Source organism: Mastigoproctus giganteus, chromosome 3, assembly GCF_048544385.1.
Source record: "Mastigoproctus giganteus isolate SK-2022 chromosome 3, ASM4854438v1, whole genome shotgun sequence".
In the NCBI taxonomy this organism is placed as follows: domain Eukaryota; kingdom Metazoa; phylum Arthropoda; class Arachnida; order Uropygi; family Thelyphonidae; genus Mastigoproctus; species Mastigoproctus giganteus.
The window spans coordinates 199,292,720-199,316,272 of record NC_143577.1 but is presented as its reverse complement, the minus strand read 5'-3'; the positions used below and the strand labels follow the sequence as shown (position 1 = coordinate 199,316,272).

General features: G+C 36.0%; 1 protein-coding gene across 1 annotated transcript in view; it reads right to left on the bottom strand.

Annotated features, from left to right (window-relative positions):
- The window catches only part of LOC150088566 (dnaJ homolog subfamily C member 17), a 238,703-nt gene that overhangs the window by 157,113 nt on the left and 58,037 nt on the right, over positions 1–23,553 (bottom strand). The window contains exon 4 of the mRNA XM_090370234.1: positions 18,682–18,769. Coding sequence (XP_090226360.1) covers positions 18,682–18,769 — 88 coding nt within the window. The remainder of the gene's footprint in view (positions 1–18,681; positions 18,770–23,553) is intronic.

Genomic DNA, 23,553 nt, shown 5'->3' with positions numbered 1-23,553 from the left:
TAAACACCGCAATCATATCTCCTCACAGGAAACCTGTGAGGAGATATAATTGCGGTGTTTCCTGGTTTCCAGAAGCAGAAATTTACAGATTGATGCCTAACTGCACAATTACCCCCAAGTCTTTTTTATCCTCCATGACTTTCATTGTGGTACCATCTAACTGGTATGTTATTCTGGGATTACTACTACACATATGTAGCATTTGCCAATGTTAAACTTCAGTTGCCACATCAGATCATCTGCTTAATTTTTATAGATCTTGTTACAGTAGCATTTCCGGAGTATTTAACTACCCTGCCAACTTTTGTATCACCTCCAAACGTAGACATTAAGCCTGATATGCCTTCATCAATATCATTAATAAATACTGAAAACAACAATGGGCCTAGCACCAACAACTGGGGTACTCCGTTAATAACATTAGTCCAAGGAGAGCAGTGCCCATTGATAACCACTCTGTCTTCTCCCACGCAATCATACCTTTATCACAGCAGTAACTTGCCCCTAATGACTTGATAATATGTAAAAAAAAAGTGTCAAAACCTTTTCTCAAATCTAAGTATATGATGACAAAATTATTTTTTTCATTCAGTTCCTTTGTTACTGCATCACAATATCCAATCATATTTGTCAGGCAAAACTGCACCTTAACAAATTCATGTGCTGTAACTACCTATAACTTCATTCCTGTCTAGATGATCCTGCAGGACCTCATTAATGGGAGACTCCATTATTTTCCCTGGAAAAGAACTCAAGCTAATATATACTGAAGCAAATTCACATCACATGTGGTCTGTAATTATTCACTTCACCCTTTGATCCCCTTGTGCATAAGACAGATATTTGCAAATCTACAGGAGCCCTACCTAAATCCAAGGATGCTCTCATAATTATGGTCAAAAGTCTGCTTATCTCTTTTGCTGATTCTCTTAATATAACTGGATAGATCTGATCAGCTCCAAGTGTTTTGTTGAGCTCTGACAAGCTTTTACAACTTTTGGTTACAACAGTTTCTCTTCAACTTTCTTCTCGGTTAATACAAAATTGTTTAGATCTCTGTTACGTTTGATATACTTCTGGCATCTCCATTCCTAAAAATTCCTCATGCATGGATGCAAAATATCTATTCAGATTTTCAACAACCTGAGAAGGATTACTATCAGTTAAACATTCACATCACATAAAGTGGAACAATGTGATTTCACCCTTTCTTCCTAGTGTTTATATAAACATAAGATGCCTTTGCATTCTTAACAGAAACTTCTCATAATTTGCATTAGCTTACCTAACCCATTTGGTGATTTGATTGCAGGATACTTTACATCTATCACCTGATAATTTATAAGCATCCCATATATTTTTCTTCTCTGTCACTATTTGTCAATTGATCTGAATTCCATTTAGATTAAACCCTGAACAGTATCTCTTAGCTGATATTAAAAATCTAATAGCTTATACAATTATATCCCTGAAAGCCTCCCATTTAGAATTGACTGTTGGTAACATCATCAGTTTGTTCCACTCAAAAGAATTTAAAAACTGTCTTGAGGCCATTGTAGTCACTTTTACAAAGTAAAAGCCCTTCTCTTTGCCCTTGACAGTAGTTCCCACATCAGTACACATTTATCACTGCCATCCAGCGGGTATTTTATTTGCAGATTTTAAATGTTTGAAGAGTTGTTGCTGATAACTGGATCAAGAGTATTGCTGTCACTTGTTACCTCTCTAATAAGCTGGTGTTGAAAACAGTCATCAAATAAATCCAGAAAAGTTCTGCTACTGTGCGAGTGACCCGATCACAAGTTCCCATCAATATATGGAACGGTTAAAATCCCTGGCACATTGGTGAATGATCTGTAGATCCAAATGGTACTCTAGTTTCTGAAGTCCATGGTTGTTCCATTTAGCCCTGGAGAATTATTTTTTCCCTCCAAGTTTCTGACCCTGCTACAGGGAAGCAGGAGCAATGACAACTAGTGACTAAGTAGCTGGGTAAGTTCAGCTAGTAGTTAGTAATAAAAGAGAAAAAAAAGAAAGATGACTTTCCCTTCTGGGCTGTAGCGTGTTACTTGTGTAACTGGAAGCTACTTGTTATAAGGAAAAGTGGGAGAATACAGTGCCCAAGACTTACTGTGATCACAGATAACGTTACCATTCATTTAATGTTATCACTTTCATGAAGTCCCAATCTGAAGTATATAAATATGTAGAAAAAATGACATTTATTGTAATCAGCACTTCAGTTTATGTTACTGTTTTTTCACCTTATTGCAATTTATGCATATGCAGTGTTTATTACATAAAATCCAGATTTGTTCTTGAACTCCAACACATGTTCAGTTACTGCTCTTGCTTCAAACAGTTTATTATGTGGTTGTCTGGGTCATTATGTCATGAAAGAAAGTACAGGCATACCTCGGTTAACGTTACCTCTGATAACGAAGCTTCGATATAACGAAGTCCGCAATTTCAAGCCCCATTTAACATAAAAAAAATATTACAGTTTAATCACCTGAAATCTAAACAAACTGAAGAAATTACGGAAACCTTTTGGGGCTTCTCGTGGTTGGTTCAGGAAATTTAAAAAACGGGCCAGGATTCATAGTGTAAAATTAACAGGAGAAGCTGCAAATAAGTTTCCTGAAAAACTAAAGGAAATAATTGAACGTGAAAATTTTCTGCCAAATTTGGTGTTCAGTGTTGACGAAAGCGGTTTGTTCTGGAAACGGCTACCAACAAAAAGCTTCATTTCTCTTGAAGAAAAATCAGCTGCTGGGTTCAAAGCAGCCAAAGACCGTTTAGCGTTACTCTTTGGATCAAATGCCTCTGGCGATTATAAATTAAAATTGTTATTAGTTTACCATTCAGAAAATCCGAGGGTTTTAAAAGGTAACATAAAAATGAATTTACCTGTAATATGGAAAGCAAACAGAAAAGCATGGGTTACCAAGGAGTTACTTACTGATTGGTTTGTTAACCACTTTTGTCCTGAAGTAAAATGGTATTGTCAAAAAAAACAACTTTGAAGAAAAAGCTCTTTTGTTGTTAGACAATGCTCCGGGACATTCTACTGATCTTAACACGTTGGACACATGCATTCCTGTCAAAGTTGTGTTTCTTCCAGCAAACACAACTTCCCTGATTCAACCATTGGATCAGGGAGTAATAGCATCATTTAAAGCTTATTATCTGCGTCGAACATTAAGCAATTTAACTGAAATGGAGGATAAAGAGGAAATGACAGTTAAAACTTTTTTGGAAAAACTACACCATTAAAAATGCAATTGAAAACATTGATAGTTCTTGGAAAGAAGTCACTAAGAAATGCTTAAATGGAGTTTGGCGCAAAATATGGCCAGAAGTTGTACTAGAAGAAGAAAATAACACCCAAGAAATTAGAAATGAAGTTATCCAGATGGCTCAATCAATAGGTTTCAAAAATGTCGATGAAGAGGATGTTAGAAATTTATTGAATGCAGAAGATGATGGTTTTTCAGTGGAAGATTTAGAAAACCTTGTTAGCAACGAAGACAAAGATAATGAAGACGAAGTTAAAGAAGTTCCTGCCGAAAAAGTGTTAACAACCAAAGATTTAAAAAGGTGCTTAAATGACATTGAAAACGTTTTAAATTTTTTTAGTGAAAATGATCCTGATTTAGGAAGAAGTTTTATTGTTAAGCGATCAGTGTTAAATGCAATAACTCTGTATAGGCAACTGTTAAATGAAAGAGAAAAAAAGCATAAGCAATCAACTTTAGACTCATATTTTAAAATGTGATTTCACTTTGTATGTAAGTTGACTGTTTATTTAATAAAACTTTTGTTTGTTCGAAAAAAAAGCTTTTCATTTTCTTTACGTAGGAACGTATCCCTATTCTGGCCATAGTATTTTTACCTCTGAAAACGAAGTTTCGCTTAACAAAGTAATTTCGTGGAACGCATCCTATTCGTTATTCGAGGTATGCCTGTACTGTATCTATACTCCTAAAAATCTGACTTGTTTTACAGTAGAGTAGTAGCCCTATTCTAATTCTTTGTTTTTAATGGTTTTATGGATATCCAGGAACATTTTTATTGATGACTTTCTTGAAGAAATAGTGGACAATCAAATTAAATTATTTTACATTGCTTGATTTTCATGTTTTTGTTCCGTCCACTTCCACCTTTATACATTCCCACTCTGCATCAATAAACATCACTGAATAGCTGCATCGTTTTTTTCAGTTATTGTTATCAATTAAGTTAGGTCCTGAAGTGATCGCAATAAGCAGCATCCACTGTATATAGTTTTAAGGAACACTCTATAGGTCGCTTTTAATCACTTGACCACCAAAAGTCACTTGGAACCTAGGACAGATTTTATTTTGAATATTAGGGTATCTTGGTATTCAAGCAGCAAACTGCATACTGTCCAAAATAACCAGAGGCACACCGGGGGGGAAGCAGAGGATGGAAGTTGCCCCAAGCGCGAGCTTCAGGGGCACAAACTGAAGGAATTATCTATCACATTCACATTACATTATCACACTCGGGGGAAACCAGGAAGACATGGTGCCCCTGGGCTTCGATGACCCTAGCTATGCTACTGAAAATAACCATAATTGTAGCACTGATATGCTGCATTAATTCTGTGGTAATCAGTGTTCCCTTTTTCTGCCATATTTTTAGAGGCATAACCATCTGTCTTTATAGTACAAGTACAATTTTTTGCATAAATCTACTCACATGCTGCCTTCTTCATTAGCAAAGCTCAAGAATACTTTAAAGAAGGAGTGAAGCACATTACCACCAATATTTTTTCCCCAGAAATTAGTAAAACATCCACAAAGCCCTGAAGTTTTCATTACAGCCAAAGGTGAGCCAAGACACTATTAATTTTTTTTTGAATAATACATGTTTTGTTTAACCATGTGTTCCCATGCTTCCAGGGAGGTTGGTATACATTTTGACAAGTCCCACATGAATTTCTTGTGTGTAAGTTAAAAAAGTGTAACACTGGAATTAGGTTGCCAGAGTGGATAGAGAGTTAACTGGTAGAAGAAAAAAAGTGGTTATATACGGATAATTCTTCAAATGGACACTGACCGCCTATTTGAAGCATTATCCAATCACAAGAGATGCCAATCAGTGTTATAATTGGAGTCTCTCAGTGTTCTTCTCTAGAGCTGCAGCTGTTTTCAATTTATTATTGACAATGAATAACAAATTTAACGTCAAAATTTGCAGGTAATATAAGGGTAGACAGGGTTGTTAACAGTGATGGTTCTCTTTGTTTAGCCTTGCCAAACCAGGGTATGCCAAAACATACTGGTTTGACAAGGCTAAATGGTTTAGCAACATTCCAAATCATATATTCATATGATTTGAGTGTGCTAAATGCAGAGTACTGAGCATTAATCATAATAATCCCAAGTTAAATTAACTGAAAGAGGGAATACTCAACGCTGAAGATGATTAGAACCTCAGATTTGTAATATAATCGGTTATTAAGTTCTTTCAACAGTACAGTAAGACTGTTAAGGTAGGGTATGGGTTAGTCATTGATATTAGCATTAATAGTGGCAAGAAAGCAAGCTTATATTATAGCATCAGCAGGGTGGGGGGAACTTCCATTTCACTTATCCATTTGCTCCAACACCTTGTCTGGTTATATTTTTTATATATGAACACGTATTCATATTTTCATATTATTATTATTAGCCATATGGTGCAAGGAAGTCTGAGCTTATGCTGCACCAGCCAAAAAAAAATTTGAGTACCCTGGGGGGAGAGAGAGAAGTAGGAGGGAATCACCAAAAAAAGAGAAGAATGATGATATCCAGCTTCAGGACCCTGTTATAAGCAGATGAAATTTAAAAAAAAAAAAAATCTACAGGAATTTTGCAGGGAAAAGGTAATGACTCTGAATTTAATGATATATAAATAGATGATGCAGAAGATAGTTTTACATCAAAGACAGGAATTAATGAGTATTTTTACAAATTTTCATGAAGAAACTTACTTCCCAGAGCTGGCAGGGATAAAGATCCTATACACTTTCAGAAACTTACTCTGGAAAGGGTTAAGCATAATGATGGGAGAAAAGATAATTGTAGATGAAAGAAAATTTGCTTTTAATCAAAGAGTAATTAACTATTGGAACAAGTTACCACCTAGCTATGTGAAGCCAGAGCTTACATAGAATTAGATAGGAGAGATAAATATCTTTAGTTAAAAAAAAAACAAAAAAACTAGGAAAACTTTTTTTTTTTTTTTTTTTTAATGACAGATTCTATGTAAGTTTTGCTTCCTTGCATTACTCTGATATTTTAATATTATGCCTTGCCTTGTTTAGGGCAATATGGCTTCTCTTCATTACATGGCCATCTTCTTTATCTTAATTCTGCATTCCAATTCATTGCAAAGAATTCCAGTGGGTTGAGGAAAGACTATGTATTGGCCACTGCAATGATTCAATGGTATTCTCATCACACCACACATTAATAATCCTTGATTTGTGATATGCAACATTACCATGTTGGAAGGTCTAAGGGCAACTTCAATAAAACTTCCACAACACAGTGCATACAGAATTATGCAGAACATCAATACAGAATGTATCATTAATAGTTCCATGCATAATTAGCAGAACTAGTTCATACCACTAGAAACACTCCTAGACAATGACACCTCCTCCTCCCATCTTTACAGCTGAAACAACACTCAGGTATTAAGTCTCCAAGTATCCTTCATATCCAAACATGTCCATCAGAACAGAAGAAGAACATATAGCATGACTTTTCACTCCACAGGAAAGGACTTCCATTGATCCACAGTCAATGTTCAGTGTGTATTATGCCAGGCTAGTAAACAGTGTTTTTTCTCTCTTTGGTAGTTGTTGGCCCATCGGCTTCTGTGGCCATAGTGCACCTCCCAAGGTTTTTTGCAGTACTTTGATCCAAGCCCGAGGCGGGATTCGAACCCGCGACCTTTGGGTTGCCAGGCAGGTACTTTACCCACCTGGCTAGCCAGGTCGGCTAGTGTAAACGGTGTGCATTTGTTTTTGTTATCAAAGGCTTGTGAACTCCTCTGTGAATGTTATTATTATAAATTCATTTAATGAAATAAAATATCCACTCACTTGACAGTCTATTGGGCTAGGAGGGTGTATATAGGTAATATATGAAGTAATGTGTATACAATTATAAAAAATATATAAATTAGTAGCTACAAATAATACAATATTATACAACTTTGAACATAAAGGGCCTATTATATACTAAGTAAAATCACAACAATGGTGATGTCCAGACAATTTGAATAAGTAAACAAATGAAAATCACAATAAACACATTATTTTCGGTTCTGAATTGGACATTGTATTAAATTAGGCAGGGCCCAAAAATCTGCATATGGAGGTTGCAGATCACAAGTGGCAGGAGCGAGAATGAGTTGGCGGAAAGGGATCACCCGTATGGCAGAAATTTATATAGGTCACTGGAAAATGGACAGCCTGCTGACTGATCAGACTGTGTGGGTGGAATCATGTGATCAATGAATCTGATGGTGTATATTTGAAGTGGAGTTGCTGGTTGTTTTCTTGTTATTAGTGCATTTATCTTCACAAGGGCTGTAGATCAAAAGTGAGTACATCCATTTAGTGGGCAATGAGTTTGTCCAGGATTGGCACATTTCCAAAAGTGATGACAAACTGCCATGGAAGCACATTGAGAGAGAGAGAGAGAGAGAGAGAGAGAGAGAGAGAGAGAGAGAGAGAGAGAGAGAGAGAGAGGGGGGGGGGGGCTTTTCAGATGGTAAATGACTGCATTGTCACTACCTGAAGCCATCTCAAGAATCAATACTCAATGTCAAAAACCTCTGGATATATGAAGACAGACTTACAGACCAGAACCACGGAAAATGATGGGACAGAGGCATTTGATTGCATAAGAAACAATTAGATTAGGTTCTGATTCCTGCAAGCTCCTGTTTGATAGAAAGAGGATACAATTTTAAATCTGGTACCCTCAAAATTCTTTGAGAAATTTAGTGACATCTCAAATTAATGAAAGATTGCAGTGAGAAGAGTTTTTTTGGATGGCCTTGCCTCGAATGCAGATCATGATGTTGTTTGGAAAACATCCTTGGTGAATGACATTTAAGCGGTAAGTTTTTTGGTAAGTATGAGACAAATATTGGAGATAAGTTTCGAGGCTTGTGATAATTTCGGTGGTTTTCAGATTGGCTTTTTCTGCATCTGCTGGAGTCTTGGAGGAGGAAGAGCTTCAAATCTTCATCATATGAAGTCAGCACAGAAAATAAGGTTGTTGTGGACATTGAGAAAGCGTTCTATGATGATAGCAAACAGCATGCCTGAAAGGATGCTACTGTGCAGTACCCCACAGGCAGTATCAAATTTAAATTTGTGGGGTGTAGTTCTCTATGTTTTGTGGAAACACTTACAGGTTTGTTTGTGGCTACTCACAGTTCCAAATGCAAATTATCTAGTTTTGTGGCAAGATGAGACAGCCAGCTGTTTCATGATGCATCAGATCAGTTGTTGTTTGGTATTTTTCACTTACCTTTACTTACTGTGCATTATGTATATGTATACATATATTTTTAAAAAAACGTGTGGGGAAAAATGAGCATTTTAAAGAAATTACTAGGATATACATAATACATCTTTGTCATTTCTTAGGCTGTCACTTCTGCTGGACCTCCATCTGTTTGGCACATTGCCAATTATTAACTAGGGAATGTACAATTCCTGAAAAATATCAAGTACAAACATTTTCTCCGTATGATATCCAGTTGTTACACCTACCCCACCCACCCGAAACTCTATGACCTTTTATATGTGCTTGTTGTTTGGTGAACACAACTGAAATGAATTACAAACTGCTGATCACCTTAACAGGGCAAAACGTGTGTACAGCATACCTTGCTTAGCACAGCTTCAAACAGCACGGGTTTCACTATAACATGGTTTTCAATTACGTTTAAGCCGAAAATTTACTGTGCATATTAAAACTCATTCAATAGCCTAGACATGTACTCTACATATATGCTGCATTGTAATAAGCCTAGGTATGTGTACATATATGATGCGGTGCCAACTCTATTTTCTCACATGCATGTGCGACAATAGGTCCCCTTGGGCAGTCACAGCAGCAATTTGCAAGCTTTTCAAACTTTTCATTTCACAATTTATTTTTTACCACTTTAAATATGAAAAGATGAGCCAAAAAAGGAAAAGTAATGAAAGCAGTGGAGCTACTAAACGTAAATGGCTTACATTAGAAAATAAACTAGATATTATCAAGTGTCATGAAAGATGGTGCATTGTATGATAAAATCGCACTGGAAAAATGGAATGAATAAAGCATCAGTGCAAACGATTATTCGAAAAGATCACTATAAGGAGTAGGGAATTTCCACAGCATCTTACATGACGAAAGTGATAACTAAGCAAAGAAGTTTGCTATTGATTAATATGGATAAAAAATTTTTATCAAAAGAGAATTCCTTTGAGTCAAAACATCATTCAAGCGAAAGCCATGAGCCTTTATAATACACTGAAAGAAAAAGTAGAAAATGAAGAGGAGGGGACTAAAGAAATATTTACAGCCAGCCATGGTTGGTTTTTTGCTTTAAAAAACATGTTCGGCTTTACAATGTTCGTATTTCGGGTGAAAGTGCAAATGCAAACAAAGACACTGCTGCAAGATTTCCCAGTAAATTGAAAGAGACCATTGAAGAAGGTGGCTATAAGGATGAACAAATTTTCAACACCGATGAAACTGGAATGTTCTGGAAAATATTAACTAATTTAACCGAAAATGAAAAGGCCCAACCTGGATATAAAGCATCAAAAGATCCTGTAACACTTTTGTTGGGTGGAAACTCATCTAGGGATTTTAAACTGAAGCCTCTACTCGTGTTCAGAGCAGAAAACCCAAGAGCTCTAAAAGGTTGTGTAAAAAGCAAATTGCTCGTAATTTGGCAATCCAATAAGAAAGTATGGATTACAAGAGAATTGTTTGTCCAACAGTTGAACGTTACTGCACAGATGAAGGGATGGAGTTCAAAATTTTGTTGCTTTTAGACAATGTACCAGTCCATCCACCTGAAATTTCTGATCTCAATGAAAATGTAAAAATATGCTTTCTTCCACATAGTACAACATCTCTCTTACCCATGGATCAAGTCATAACTGCCACATTCAAGGTATATTATCTGCGGTGAACTTTTTCTCAAGCGATTGAAGCTTCAACAGGCATGGGATCATCATCTTTACAAAAATTTTGGAAAAATTATAACATCAAGAATGTGATCGAAAATATATCTGAATCTTGGCTAGAAATCAATGCCAACAACATAGTTCTGTTTAGCAGCATGTTTTGCCCCATTTGGCAAATGATTTCACTTATTTTGAATCACAAGTTCAGACAATTGCTGAAGACATTGTGAAGGTCAGAAAAGACTTGAGATTCAAAACTTTGAACACTACCAATGTACATGACTGCACTGACTCACATGCAAATGACTTAGATGATGCAACTCTCCTTGAAATTGGCAAGCAAACCGCATATGAAGAAGAGGAAAACAATTCTGAAGTGGATAACACTGAAGCAGCACCAAAAGAATTTTCAACAGAAGAATTGGAGAACGTTTTTCGGGTGGGTTGACATGGCCTACGAGGCGATTATGAATGGAGATCCAAATGTTGAATGTAGTATCAAGATATGGCAAATTTTACAAGATGGGATTTGATGCTACAAAGACATTTACACTGAGAAAAAGAAGAGATGACTTCTCCAGACCTCATTATTGAAATACCTAAATAAACAATAAAGCTCATGACGTTACCCTTTCATTAATAAAATTTTTGCAATATTTTTTATTTCAAATCCTTTTAATTGGCTATCAAGTGCAAATCGTTTATAGATTTATTATAATTTGTTTATAGACTGTTTCTCTGGTAAGTATTCAATTAAAATCCATTATCATTATCATTACACCTCAATCAGCACGGTTTCACATAACACGGAACAGTTTCAGTACCAATTATCAGTGCTATGTGGGATATTGCTGTATTAGGAGTAGCCAATAAGTAATTACCCTCACCTAGAAATATTCACGTTAAGGATTTGAAACATGGCTGGCAATCTCATCCTTCTCTATGTAGCCACCTTCTGGTGCTACACATTTTCCCCATCTGTAGATAAACTCTTTAAGGCCTCTTGAATAGAATTCCTCAATTTTAGCAGAAAACCAAGCTTCTGCTTCAATAATTATTTACTTATTAGTCTAAAATCTGTGGCCCTGTAATGGTTTCTTCATTTTAGGGAAGAGGAAGAAGTCTGAAGGTGAGAAGTTGGGAAAATAATATGGGTGCTGCAGATTTTTTCGAAGTCACACCCAACTGTAAAATCCACTGTGAGAGACATTGTTGGCTAACACCTTTGGATAGCTTCCTGCATCTTCAACTTTCCCAGGTTTCTGTAGCAATCTCCAAGTCCCAGTGATGTTGATGCCTTTTTTGGAGGTAATCTGTAAGGATGATACCTTTAGAGTCCCAGAAGACTGCTAACATGACCCTTCTGCTTTTTCTGTTAGCAGAAAAATGAACTTTGGCTTTTTTTTGAGGGTTGCAAAAGATGAATGTTTCCATTGTTTGCTCCTCTGTTTTTGTTGCTGGGTCAAAGTGATGTACCCAACATTCATTCATCCATCACAATTCAGTCAAAATCTCACCAACATTCTCTCTCTCTCTTTCTACAAAGTTCCAATCTTTCTTCTTTATCTTCGCCTTTTTCCCACGTTTATATGGGGTTGGCATTTCCATCCTTAATTCTTTTCCTCCATTCCTCCCTATCCCCTGGGCTTCCTCTCTCCTCCATCCTCTCTCTCTTTTAAATCCTCTGCCACCTTGTCCTTCCATCTCAGCTGTCTCCCTCTCTTCCTTATCACCTCCAACTTTTCACATCTCTTCCCCACATACTCCTCACTTCTTCGTTCCACATGTCCAAGCCACCTCAACCTAGATTCCTGCATTTTTTTTTTACTCAGAGGCCCACCTTAACCATACCTCTGATGTAGTAATTTCTTATCCTGTCCTTCCTCGTCACACCACACATCCATCTTAGCATCCTCATCTCCACCACTTCCATCTTCTTCTCCTGGGCACTTGTAATCGCCCATGTCTCAGCACCGTACATCAATGTGGGTCTAACCACAGTTTTATACACTTTTCCCTTCATTCTACAATTTACTTTCTTATCACACAGCACCCCACTCATCTTTCTCCAGTTCAACCATCCACATTGCACTCTATGCTGTATTTCTGCACTTAATCCTTCATCCCTCTCAAAGTTCGATCCCAGATACTTAAATTTCGAAACGGATGGTAGCTTTTCCTCTTGCAGTTTTATAGAACTCTCATCTTCTCCATTCAATACCATATATTCTGTCTTTGTTCTACTTATCTTCATGCCTCTCTCTTCCAATGTTTTCCTCCATTCCTCCAATTTCTTCTCTACCTTTCCTTGGGATGGTTCGCACAGTACGATATCATCTGCGAACAGTATACTCCATGGTGCTCTACTCTTCACTTCTCTCACCAACATATCCATTACCAGATCAAACAGATGTGGGCTAAGAGCTGATTCTTGGTGCAGTCCAAATTCTACAGAGAACCCCTCAGTCATACCTACACTACTCTTAACCTGAGTCACCGCTCCCTCGTACATTTCCTTCACGAGCCTTACGTACTTTTCTGATGCACCCTTCTCCCTCATGCATCTCCATACCTCTTGTCTGGACACTGTATCATATGCTTTTTCCAGGTTTATGAACACCATGTGCAACTCTACTTGCATCTCCCTGTATCTTTCCATCACCTGCCTTAAAGCAAAGACCGCATCTGTTGTTCCTCTTCCCGGCATGAAACCAAACTGCTCCTCTCCTATTTCCATCTCCTGCCTTATCCTTCCTTCCACAATTCTTTCCCAGATCATCCAATAATTGTGTAAACACCTTTTCTGTGGAACATTTGAGAAGGTGTCAACAATCTCAGAACCCATCGGGCAGCCACCTTAGATGTGCAGGAACTGCTACTGTATAGTACCCCACAGGAAGCATTATGGTGCAAACAGACCCATGGATAATATTCACTTCATTTGCTATAAAATTTACAGTCATATGTCTGTCTTCAAGAACTAGCTGTTCAACTTTAGCCACAATGGCATGATCTGTAGCTGTGATGGGCTTCCTTCTCTTGTATTATTATGCACACTGCTTTGACCACACCTAAATTCTCTTTTCCAATTTTTCACACTGTCATATTATGGGCAATCCTCCACATATACATGGATTTGTTTTGCTTCTTTGCTTTGCAAATGAAGAAATTTTATAATGGATGACACCTGAGTCTTCTCCAGCCTACCACCTCTTGCTGTATTCATGGCTTTAGTTCAGTAAGTGATGAATCTAAAAAACAAATAAATAAATAAATTCAGGGGGGAACTGGACAAACTTTCAGAGGGAATGGGAAATTGTGTTTTTTTTTTTTTTTTGTTTTTTTTTCGCTGATGCTACATACACTTGCTTTCTTGCATCACATGCCTCCATTCTACTACCAATAGAAATAAATATGCATTAACATTCTAAGAGGGGTAGGGTACATCCTGACAACTCGAAATCATATAGCTATGTGGGGTCGGAAATGCTTTCCTGAAGCAGTGTTGTACACAGAAGCACCATAAAGAAAAGAGACCGTAAGTGAGAAATCGTTTTAATAATACATGAAAAGAAGCAAAAGGTACATCCCTCTGATTGCAGGAAACTGTAATTATGAAATATGTAAGAGGTAATCGATAAGTATTTATCATTAGGAATTTTATATTGTGTATACAGGGTGTTTCAGTTAAACGTTTCAGAACTTCTAAGAGGGGTAGGGTACATCCTGACAACTCGAAATCATATAGCAATGTGGGGTCGGAAATGCTTTCCTGAAGCGGTGTTGTACACAGAAGCACCATAAAGAAAAGAGACCGTAAGTGAGAAATCGTTTTAATAATACATGAAAAGAAGCAAAAGGTACATCCCTCTGATTGCAGGAAACTGTAATTATGAAATATGTAAGAGGTAATCGATAAGTATTTATCATTAGGAATTTTATATTGTGTATACAGGGTGTTTCAGTTAAACGTTTCAGAACTTCTAAGAGGGGTAGGGTACATCCTGACAACTCGAAATCATATAGCAATGTGGGGTCGGAAATGCTTTCCTGAAGCGGTGTTCCAACACCGCTTCAGGAAAGCATTTCCGTTCGGTGTTCCAAGGTGTTCCAACACCGCTTCAGGAAAGCATTTCCGACCCCACATTGCTATATGATTTCGAGTTGTCAGGATGTACCCTACCCCTCTTAGAAGTTCTGAAACGTTTAACTGAAACACCCTGTATACACAATATAAAATTCCTAATGATAAATACTTATCGATTACCTCTTACATATTTCATAATTACAGTTTCCTGCAATCAGAGGGATGTCCTGTGCTTTTGGTAGGATAGTGTACATAAATTATATCAGTTATTCCTTGCATTCAGTTCCTTTATGATTACCTGATAAAACTGAACCACATTCATCGAACAAATCCTTCCCTTAATAAAACCTTGTTGTGACTTATCATTACTAATGCGATGACCTTGCATTACCATAATCATACAAGTTTCATAATTAATGTTTGATAATTAAGCTCCAGAACTAAGTCAATTTAAAGAAAATCAGATGTTAGAATGGGGAGGTGGGGGAAACAACTACAAACCAGTTCTTTTGTCACATTTCTTTTAATGTCATCTATCAGATCACCATCCTTTCAGCATGAATTTGATTCTGGGGAATGAGAAATAGGCCTCACAAAATTCAAGTAGCCTTTTACCATTATTGTTATGTCAACCTTTCTCTGCAAATTTTTCTAAAACATCTATGCAGATTTAATTATTATTTTCAACCCTCTATTTAAATAAATTATCATAATTCCAGAATATATTAATTTGTAATTACTGTTTAGCTGCAGCTCACCTGTATTCATCCTCTTGGTTTCAGAGATACCTGCTATTCTAATGACAATGAATTAGTCCTGCTAAATCCACTTCTTTGGGATTTTAGCTTCTCGTGTTGATGGTTTCTATGTTGGCGATTGTTCCAATAGTTTATTTAGCAGTGTTCTCTGGCTCCCTGACAAGCACAGTGGGGACTTTGTTGACCCACGCAATGTCTCAATCGATATGAGTCTTGATTGCTTTGTTCCTATCTGCCATGGTGATAAAGATTTAGCCTATAACTTATCCAATTTGATTAGCTTAATCTCATAACACTATAGAATCTTTTAACCAGCATGCATGGGACTTGAGGTCTGCCAAATATGGGTTTTTCTGATTTTTGGATAGCCAAGCTTAAAATGTACAAAAACACAAGAAAAAAAATTCCAATAAATAATATCTTGACTGATTGAGAAAAATGTAGTTGATAGGACAGACATGCCAGAAGTTGATGGCTGGGGTCTCAAAGATAAATGCTGTACACGTACCTATAGAGGTTTACATCCAATCCAATTTCTGAAACATTTCTTGTAAGCTGTTTTAGATGTTTTGATCTTTCTTTTATAAGCAATTCCTAAATTTTATAGAGACATTACAAAACTTCTCTGCTCTATTCTCTGAATCAGATCTTCTGTAAAGCTTATCATTCTATCAACAGAGAGCTTTTCCTGATGATGATAATGAGAACCATTCTCATTATCATCATCACTTTCATTATCTTTATTCATTACGATACCTCAGATTTCTCTGTATGTTAGCTGAAGGGTAACCAGAGCATGATCATCAATATGGAGGCATTCTTCCACTGCATCTTCATCCAACAGTTGAGATACAGGGCATGGCAAATCTGTAACATAATTCACCAAGTCAGAAACAATTATTTTCTTCTCTTTAGATATCCTAAAACTAGTAAAATCAGATCTTTTTTATCATCTTCATCAAAGAACATTTATGCCGTCTGCAGATAAGGGCAAGCACGTTTCAAAGTGTCTAGCAACCCTGTCACACGCTTTCATGGTAATCCAAATTGCATCCTTGATATTAAAATCTCTGTGAATTTCATTATTCCAACACCTTTATTACATTCTGTGAGCATTTTACGTAAGAATTCATCCTTATAGATACACTTAAATGAACTCAGTATTCCTTGACCCACTGGCTGAATCAGACTCATACAATTAGGAGGCAAATACATTATCTTTGATATGGCATTCAGGAAGGTGTGTTGAACAATTATTAAAAATTAGGATTATTTTGTCGTCACTAGGAAGCCTGGCAGACATACAAACATGCCTTAGCCTCTGGAACAGAATGGTTTTCAAATCAGTCAAGGAAGATTTCTTTGGTTATCCATGCTCATTTGATTGCCCTGTAAATAAACTGGGAGGACTTCAACTCCTTGAAAACTCTTAGATTTTTGTTTTTGCCAATAACAAGCAATTTGGTTTTATGTGATCCTGTAGCATTTTTCACACTAGAACTGTTAATCTGAATTTGAATTCCTTGAACCCACTGGGTGCTGATTCTTCTGCTGCAACAACAGTTTTTCTAGGAATATACCACCAATATAAAGAAGTCTCGTCAGCATTATACACCTGCTTTGCAGTTAACTTTGCCTTATCAATTAATTTTGTAAATCCACCCAAATATGTTTTAGCCACTTCATAATCAGCTGATGCTTTTTCACCAGAAACTCCCAATATACGAAGACTATTACTATTTTTAAAATTTTTCATACTGGCCTAATGTATACTCACATGGTGTTATTAGGCTTAACTGGTTATGAAAAATTTTTGATTGATGAGAGAGCAAGTGGGTACACTTCACTTCGACACTCTTGTTTCCATTCCATTAGCACCTTGTCTATTTCTGTGTTCTTCATCTGGTGTAATGTCTTCCTGTGTTCCATTAACTTGGGTACATCATTATTACCATAAAATTCTAAAATTTTTCTCTTTGTTTCTTCAAATCATAAAAGTAGATGTACCCACAACTACCCATCACATAATAACTTCACCAATGCACCTTTGTGTACATGTTTTACTAACTCCACTTTCTCTTTAATACTAAGAGATACATGCTTTCTTTTGACAGTCTTGATGCTGCCAACAGGTTGTCCCACACATTTTTTTAACATGATGACTATAGGTATGTGTGATTGGGCCTGCTGAAAAAGACACTAAAAATGGTTTAATACTGAACATCATAAACAAATTGTAAAAATTGGAATTATTTTCAATATATATGGCATCATTTTTATTAAACAAATAAACTTTTACAAAATAAGTGATACGCAATTGGATGACATAATAGGGTGATTTTACAGGTGGTGATACAGTCAAATATTTTTAACTCAGGACATTTTATTTTAGTAATATGTTTGTGAATATGATTGTACAAATAAAAAATAAATAATAATGATGATGACTTTATTGGTAGGCAAGTAAAAATTGCCTTTGCTATGCACCAGAATTTTTGCAGCTTGTACAGAAGAGGTTAAATATATTATCCTTGGTCTCAATAGTTGGTTTTTGGAACTTCCGATAGTGGGTTCCCAATAAAGGGTATTAGCAGTCCACCCTCATTCATTCAGCTGCCAGCTCCTTACTAACAGGTTACATTACACCATTAGAAGGTCCTCACCTTCTAATGTATTAACCCTTTCAACAATTAATTTGATGCACATGGGAAGGACCCCTACAATGAATTTTCAATGGCAGCAAGCTCTGTGGAGTGAGTTTTTTGTGGAATTTTGAAATTTTATAAAAATGAAAACTTTATACATAAATGCTTTAAAATATTTATGTGCATTTATTTTGACTTTACTGCCCAACACAATAAACCATTGTCAAAAATCACATCCAAATTTTAAAAAAAATAATAAAAAAAATTGTAAAAAAATTTGTAAATAAAATCCATCATTTTTTGATGCAATATTATCCTCTACATCCATTTATGTATTACTTGATTTTGTTTTACAGATTCTGGATCTGAATTCCACAGAAAACTTTTAATTTCAGCTTTTAAAAGCCCAAATCAGAGGAGATCTCTAATTTTCAAAGCTATTTTGAGCCACCAACTATTATCAACTGTATCTATAAAAATTGGAAATGGATAAGAGATGGCAACACATACTACAAACATACTGCAAGACAACTGCTACATTAACAAAGTTTTCATTTGTTAATAAAAATTGAAGTGACCTTCAAAACACAGCTCTACGTACACACTCCCCAGAGTCCACACGTGAAAAATGTAGACGTACATATATACTATATACTACTGAAAGAGCTAAGCCAAATGGAAGGTTTTTTCCTCTCTCAACTTTGAAAAGCAAAGGCAGAATTTTCCTGTCAATAAACAAACTGTATAATTAGATTAGTAACATAAAACAATGAAAATAAAAATTACTTAATAAATAGTACAAAAAAAAAGAAAAGCTGACACCGACTAAACAACTGTCAGTGGTATAAAGGTATCTGCAGTGTGTTTGTGTGTGTTCAACCTAAAGAGTGAACAGAAGTTGGAGTGGATAACATAAAATATTTAATAGTTGCTTACTGATTAAAATTTTACATAATAAGCAATATTTACCTTCTTTTAATTTTTTCCTTTTACCATCAATTAGCTGATTTCTTATTTCAGCAGCTTTCCTAGCCTTCAGAACCCGATCATAAGCAGACTAAAATAAAATATCACTTTATTAAATATCTGAGCTTTCCTTAATTAGATTAAATAATTGGTTGTCAGCCATCTTTTATAATATTGGGTTGCTAATATTATTATAATTATTATAAAATAATTATAAATAATTATAATAATTATTATAATTATGAAATAATTATAATAATTATTTTTATATTTCATAAAAATAATAATTATTATTATAATAATTTTCATAAAAATTATTTCATATCACAGATATCTGGAAAATGAGATTATTAAACAATACTAGGATACACTTGTTTTAAAGTCTGATAGCAATTTTTTTTGTACCTGCTCAGTATGGTCTTATGAAAGCACATGATTAGAACCAATAAAAATGAAATCCATTTTACCTATACCACAGATAACTTCCCCTGACCGCATGGCCATCCCCTGTGCACACGCGTGCATGTAAAAAATATGTATACAGTATACCCTTTTTCATTCAACATCGAATTATTCAAATTCCAATGGAAACTGGCACCAATGAACGATATAGTTGTTGTTGTTGTTGTTATGGGAGTTTAATGGCGCATAAGCTACTATGGCTATAATGCGCCTTGAACGATATAGGGCTTTATATGCAAGAAGCAAGATTACACAGCATCAGCAATAAAAAAAAAAAAAAAAAATGCAACACTTTCCATTTCACCTGTCCATTCCCCTAACAGTTTATATAGTTCTTCCTTCAATTTATTCAAACTGCTCACCTCTACAAAAATAGATGGGAGTTTGTTCCAACAATCAACCACCTTCTGGCTGAAGGCAAATTTACACACAATCTGACCTGCAATGATCCTCCTTCCTTATGACCCCCCCCCTCGTGTGTAGTATGGCAAGAGGAAGAATTCTATCAGCATTGAACTTACTCAATCTGTTCAAGGCCTTAAACACTTCAAGATCTCCTTGCAGGTGCCTAGTCTCCAGATGCTACAATATGCAAAACTGAAGCATTCCTGGTAAGCATATTATTTTACTCCTTCAATCTTCTTGCTCTTCTTTGTACCCGTACCAACAGATCCACGTCCGTCCTAAAACGAAGCTTCCAGTTCTGAAAGCAGAACTCAAGATGTAACCTAACCATTGCATTATACATTGGGATAATTTTCTCCTTATCCCTGCTGGCAAAATTACAGTACATCATTGACCAAACTCCATGAACTGTCCTGGTACCTGTCTGTACCACTCAGAAAACTTCATATCTGAATGCACACCATTACCCCCAGGTCTATTTTATTCTTCACTGCCCTGAGATGTCCACAATGAAATTCAAATCTGAATTAGGTTATAAACTTGTAAACAGCTTGTAGAACAAAAAAAAAAAAAAAAAAAAAAGCCTAAACCAACTACAGGCAAACAAACATCATTAGAAAGAAAATTTGCTATTTTTTCATGTAGTTTGTTAGGCTGATGTGCTTATTTCATAAATGTTGAACTAAATTTTACCTGCTGTCGGAGTACATTCTTCTGCCATGTCGGCTATGCCTGTTTCCTTCAATGACATTAGCATTAGCAGAGGCATATGATGCAAGAAAGCAAAGCTTATGCAGCATCAGCCAAAAAAAAAAAAAAAAAAAAAACCATTCCCATTTCACCTCTCCGTTCGTTCGAAATACCTGTCCAGCTGAGCCTTAAATTTATTTATTTAACAATCACCCTTGGGCGATTGTTAAAAATTTCTAAGTAGTAGGTGACCTTTTTAATTTCAATCACAGCTATTTTACATGAGAAGTCAAGTATGTATCATTCCTACTGTTGCAGCTGTCTCTCTCTCTTTCCATACAGCAAATTTCTACAGCTCAATGAGCTTGTCAGCAAATAGCAACGTTATTACAATTAACAGTGTCAAATTTTTACCAATGAAAAAAGAAGAAACCTAGCTTTTAATTTTTGTTACTCTATGCAAGATATCCCTTGGGCCATTGAGAAAATTTTTAAGTAGTACACGAGCCTGACATTCTAACTGTAAGTTAATTTCAGTTGCAGTTGCAATATTCCACAGCTGAAATGATTACACTGACCAAGAGGATAAACCCAGCATTTAAAAAATAATAATAACAAATAAATAAATAAAATAACTAAAATTAAAGAGAAAATGAAAAGCAAACCAACAAAGAAAATATAACAGAATTTATTTAAAAATAATAAAATATAACAGAAGTTTTTTTTTGTTTCTTGTTAAACATCACTCTGTAATTTTAATCATCACTGAAATGCAAACAAAACTTGTATAATCGCATATTTTTTGTTTACTTATCTTGAACCACTCGTTGCATTTAAATAAATTCATTTTTCTTCATACAAGGATTTTTTTATTTTAACTGAAAATTGCTCAACACACTAAATTCACTGAAAGCAAAACACTGCTGCTCAAGGGTTGATGAGGTGGGGATTTAATGGAGTAAGGTTACTATGGCCAAATCACATCTCTGACTTTGGAGTAATGATCAGCAAGGTATACAAAAGGATTTAGAAGTAATTATACAAACTGACTTCATTTAGATGTGCACACAGCTCATTTAAATTGCAGTCATCTCCAATAATGTAGCTCAGGTATAATGGTTCTGTTTAGTCAGCAAGACTAAACAGAACCATTGGAAGGAATGGATTATAGTGGTATCATAATGAAAACATTCCAGAAGGATAATTTTTGTTACAATAGGTGCAGAGTGGTAATGTAAACAATGTGAAGTACCATCCCCAAGCAATAAAAAGAGATGTGTTAATAATAGGTGTGACCAATTCTTATTCTTGCCAGTGCAACTTCTTAATGCCTATTCTGTCAGAAGCTAGATTTCCATAATTGTGGTCTTTTTTCTGTTTTATCTGTAACAATTTATTACACGTTTGGGTGATCCACAGTTGATCCTACTGTTCATTATGCAGTTATATGATCACTTTATAATCAGTGAGCGATCAGACAGAAAACTGAATACCCAGTTACAAAAAACAGTTGGCAAACCATAAGATGGATTGGATTTGCATTTGGATTTTATTGGCGCATTAGCAACTAAGGCTATAATGCACCATAAGATGGCTTATTTAGAAGATCATTACGCCAAACACGAGCAAATGCCTTTGAAATGACAAGAGCAACTGCCTGAGTTTCATTAAACTTTTCCATTGAATTTGTCCATAGATGGGTAACACAAACCAGAATATTACCAGTGGATTGACACTGACAAAACAAAAAGTAGAAGTCATTACAATGGGACAATAATTGTATGGGAGAGAATTGTCACCCTTTTTAGGAACTGACTGGATATGAGCAAATTTCTGAGCAGAAGGAAAAACACCTTTGGAATAAGAAAGTGAAAAAAGACAACAGAACGGGAGTAAATTCACAGGAGGACAGACCTGGAGTTTTCTTAGCATCGAGATTTGCAAAAATCCTTCTGACATCCTTTTCACAGAAGATCACAGGAGGCATTGAATGGACGTGCGTACTGGGAATTAGCATTAGTAAAGGCACATGATGCAAGAAAGCAAGCTTATATAGCATCAGCCAAAAAACCCTTCTCATTTCACTCATCCACTTGCTCCAAATGTTTGTCTAGTTCTGCCTTGAATCTATTTAAGCTATCAACTTCTACAACGACAGATGGAAGTTTGTTCCAGCAATTAACCACCTGCTGGCTAAAGGCAAACTTCTGCACATCTATCCTACAACTGCCTTTCCTCAATTAGAATTTATGCCCTCTCAGGCATTGATTCTCAGCAAGAGGAAGAATCCCATCAGCACTGAGCATGCTAAAACCATTCAAGGCTTTTTACACCTCTATCAGATCACCTTGCAGGTGCCTAGTGTCCAGACACTAATTTGCAAAACTTAAGCCTTTCTTCATAAGAGCAACTCTTTGTTCCATTCACTAATCTTGTTGCCCATCTCTGTACTTGTTCCAGCATCTCTACATCTATCTTAAAATGAGGCCTCCAGACCTATATACAGTACTTAAGGTGTGGCCTGACCACCACCTTATACAAGGGAATAATCACCTACTTATTCTTGCTAGAAAAATTCCTGTATATCACTGAAAGGACACCATGAGCAGACCATCTGCACTGCTCAGAAAACTTCATATCTGCCTGTACAATTACCCCAGGTCCTTTTCATTCTCTACCACTGTCAGTATAGTACCACACAGTTTATACATTACTCTGGGATTACTGCTTCCCATAAGCAGTACTTTACATTTGTCAATGTTAAACTTCAGTTGCCACCACTCAGCCCATCTACTCAACTTTTCTAGATCCTGTTGTAGCAGCGTACTGTCATTAGTGTCATTAACAAATCTGCTAACTTTCGTATCGTCTGCAAACTTGGACATTAAGCCTGATAACATCATCAATATCATTAATAAATACAGAAAACAACAATGGTCCCAGCATTGAACCCTGGGGGACTCCACTGATAACATTAATGCACGAAGAGAAGTGTCCATTGATTACCACTCTCTGTCTTCTCTCACGCAATCATCCCTTTATCCATGCAGCAATTTGCCTCCAATACCACACTGCTCCAATTTGTGCAGCAGTCTTCCATGAGCAACAGTATCAAAAGCCTTTCTAAGATCCAAATATATGATATCAAAATTATTACCTGCATCCAGTTCCTTTGTGACCACATCATAGTATCCAATCAAATTGCTCAGAGAAGACTTCCCCTTAACAAACACATGTTGTGTCCGAGCTATAATTGAAGTCTTGTCTAGATGATCCTGCAGTGCTTCTTTAACCAGTGCCCTCATTAACTTTCCTGGA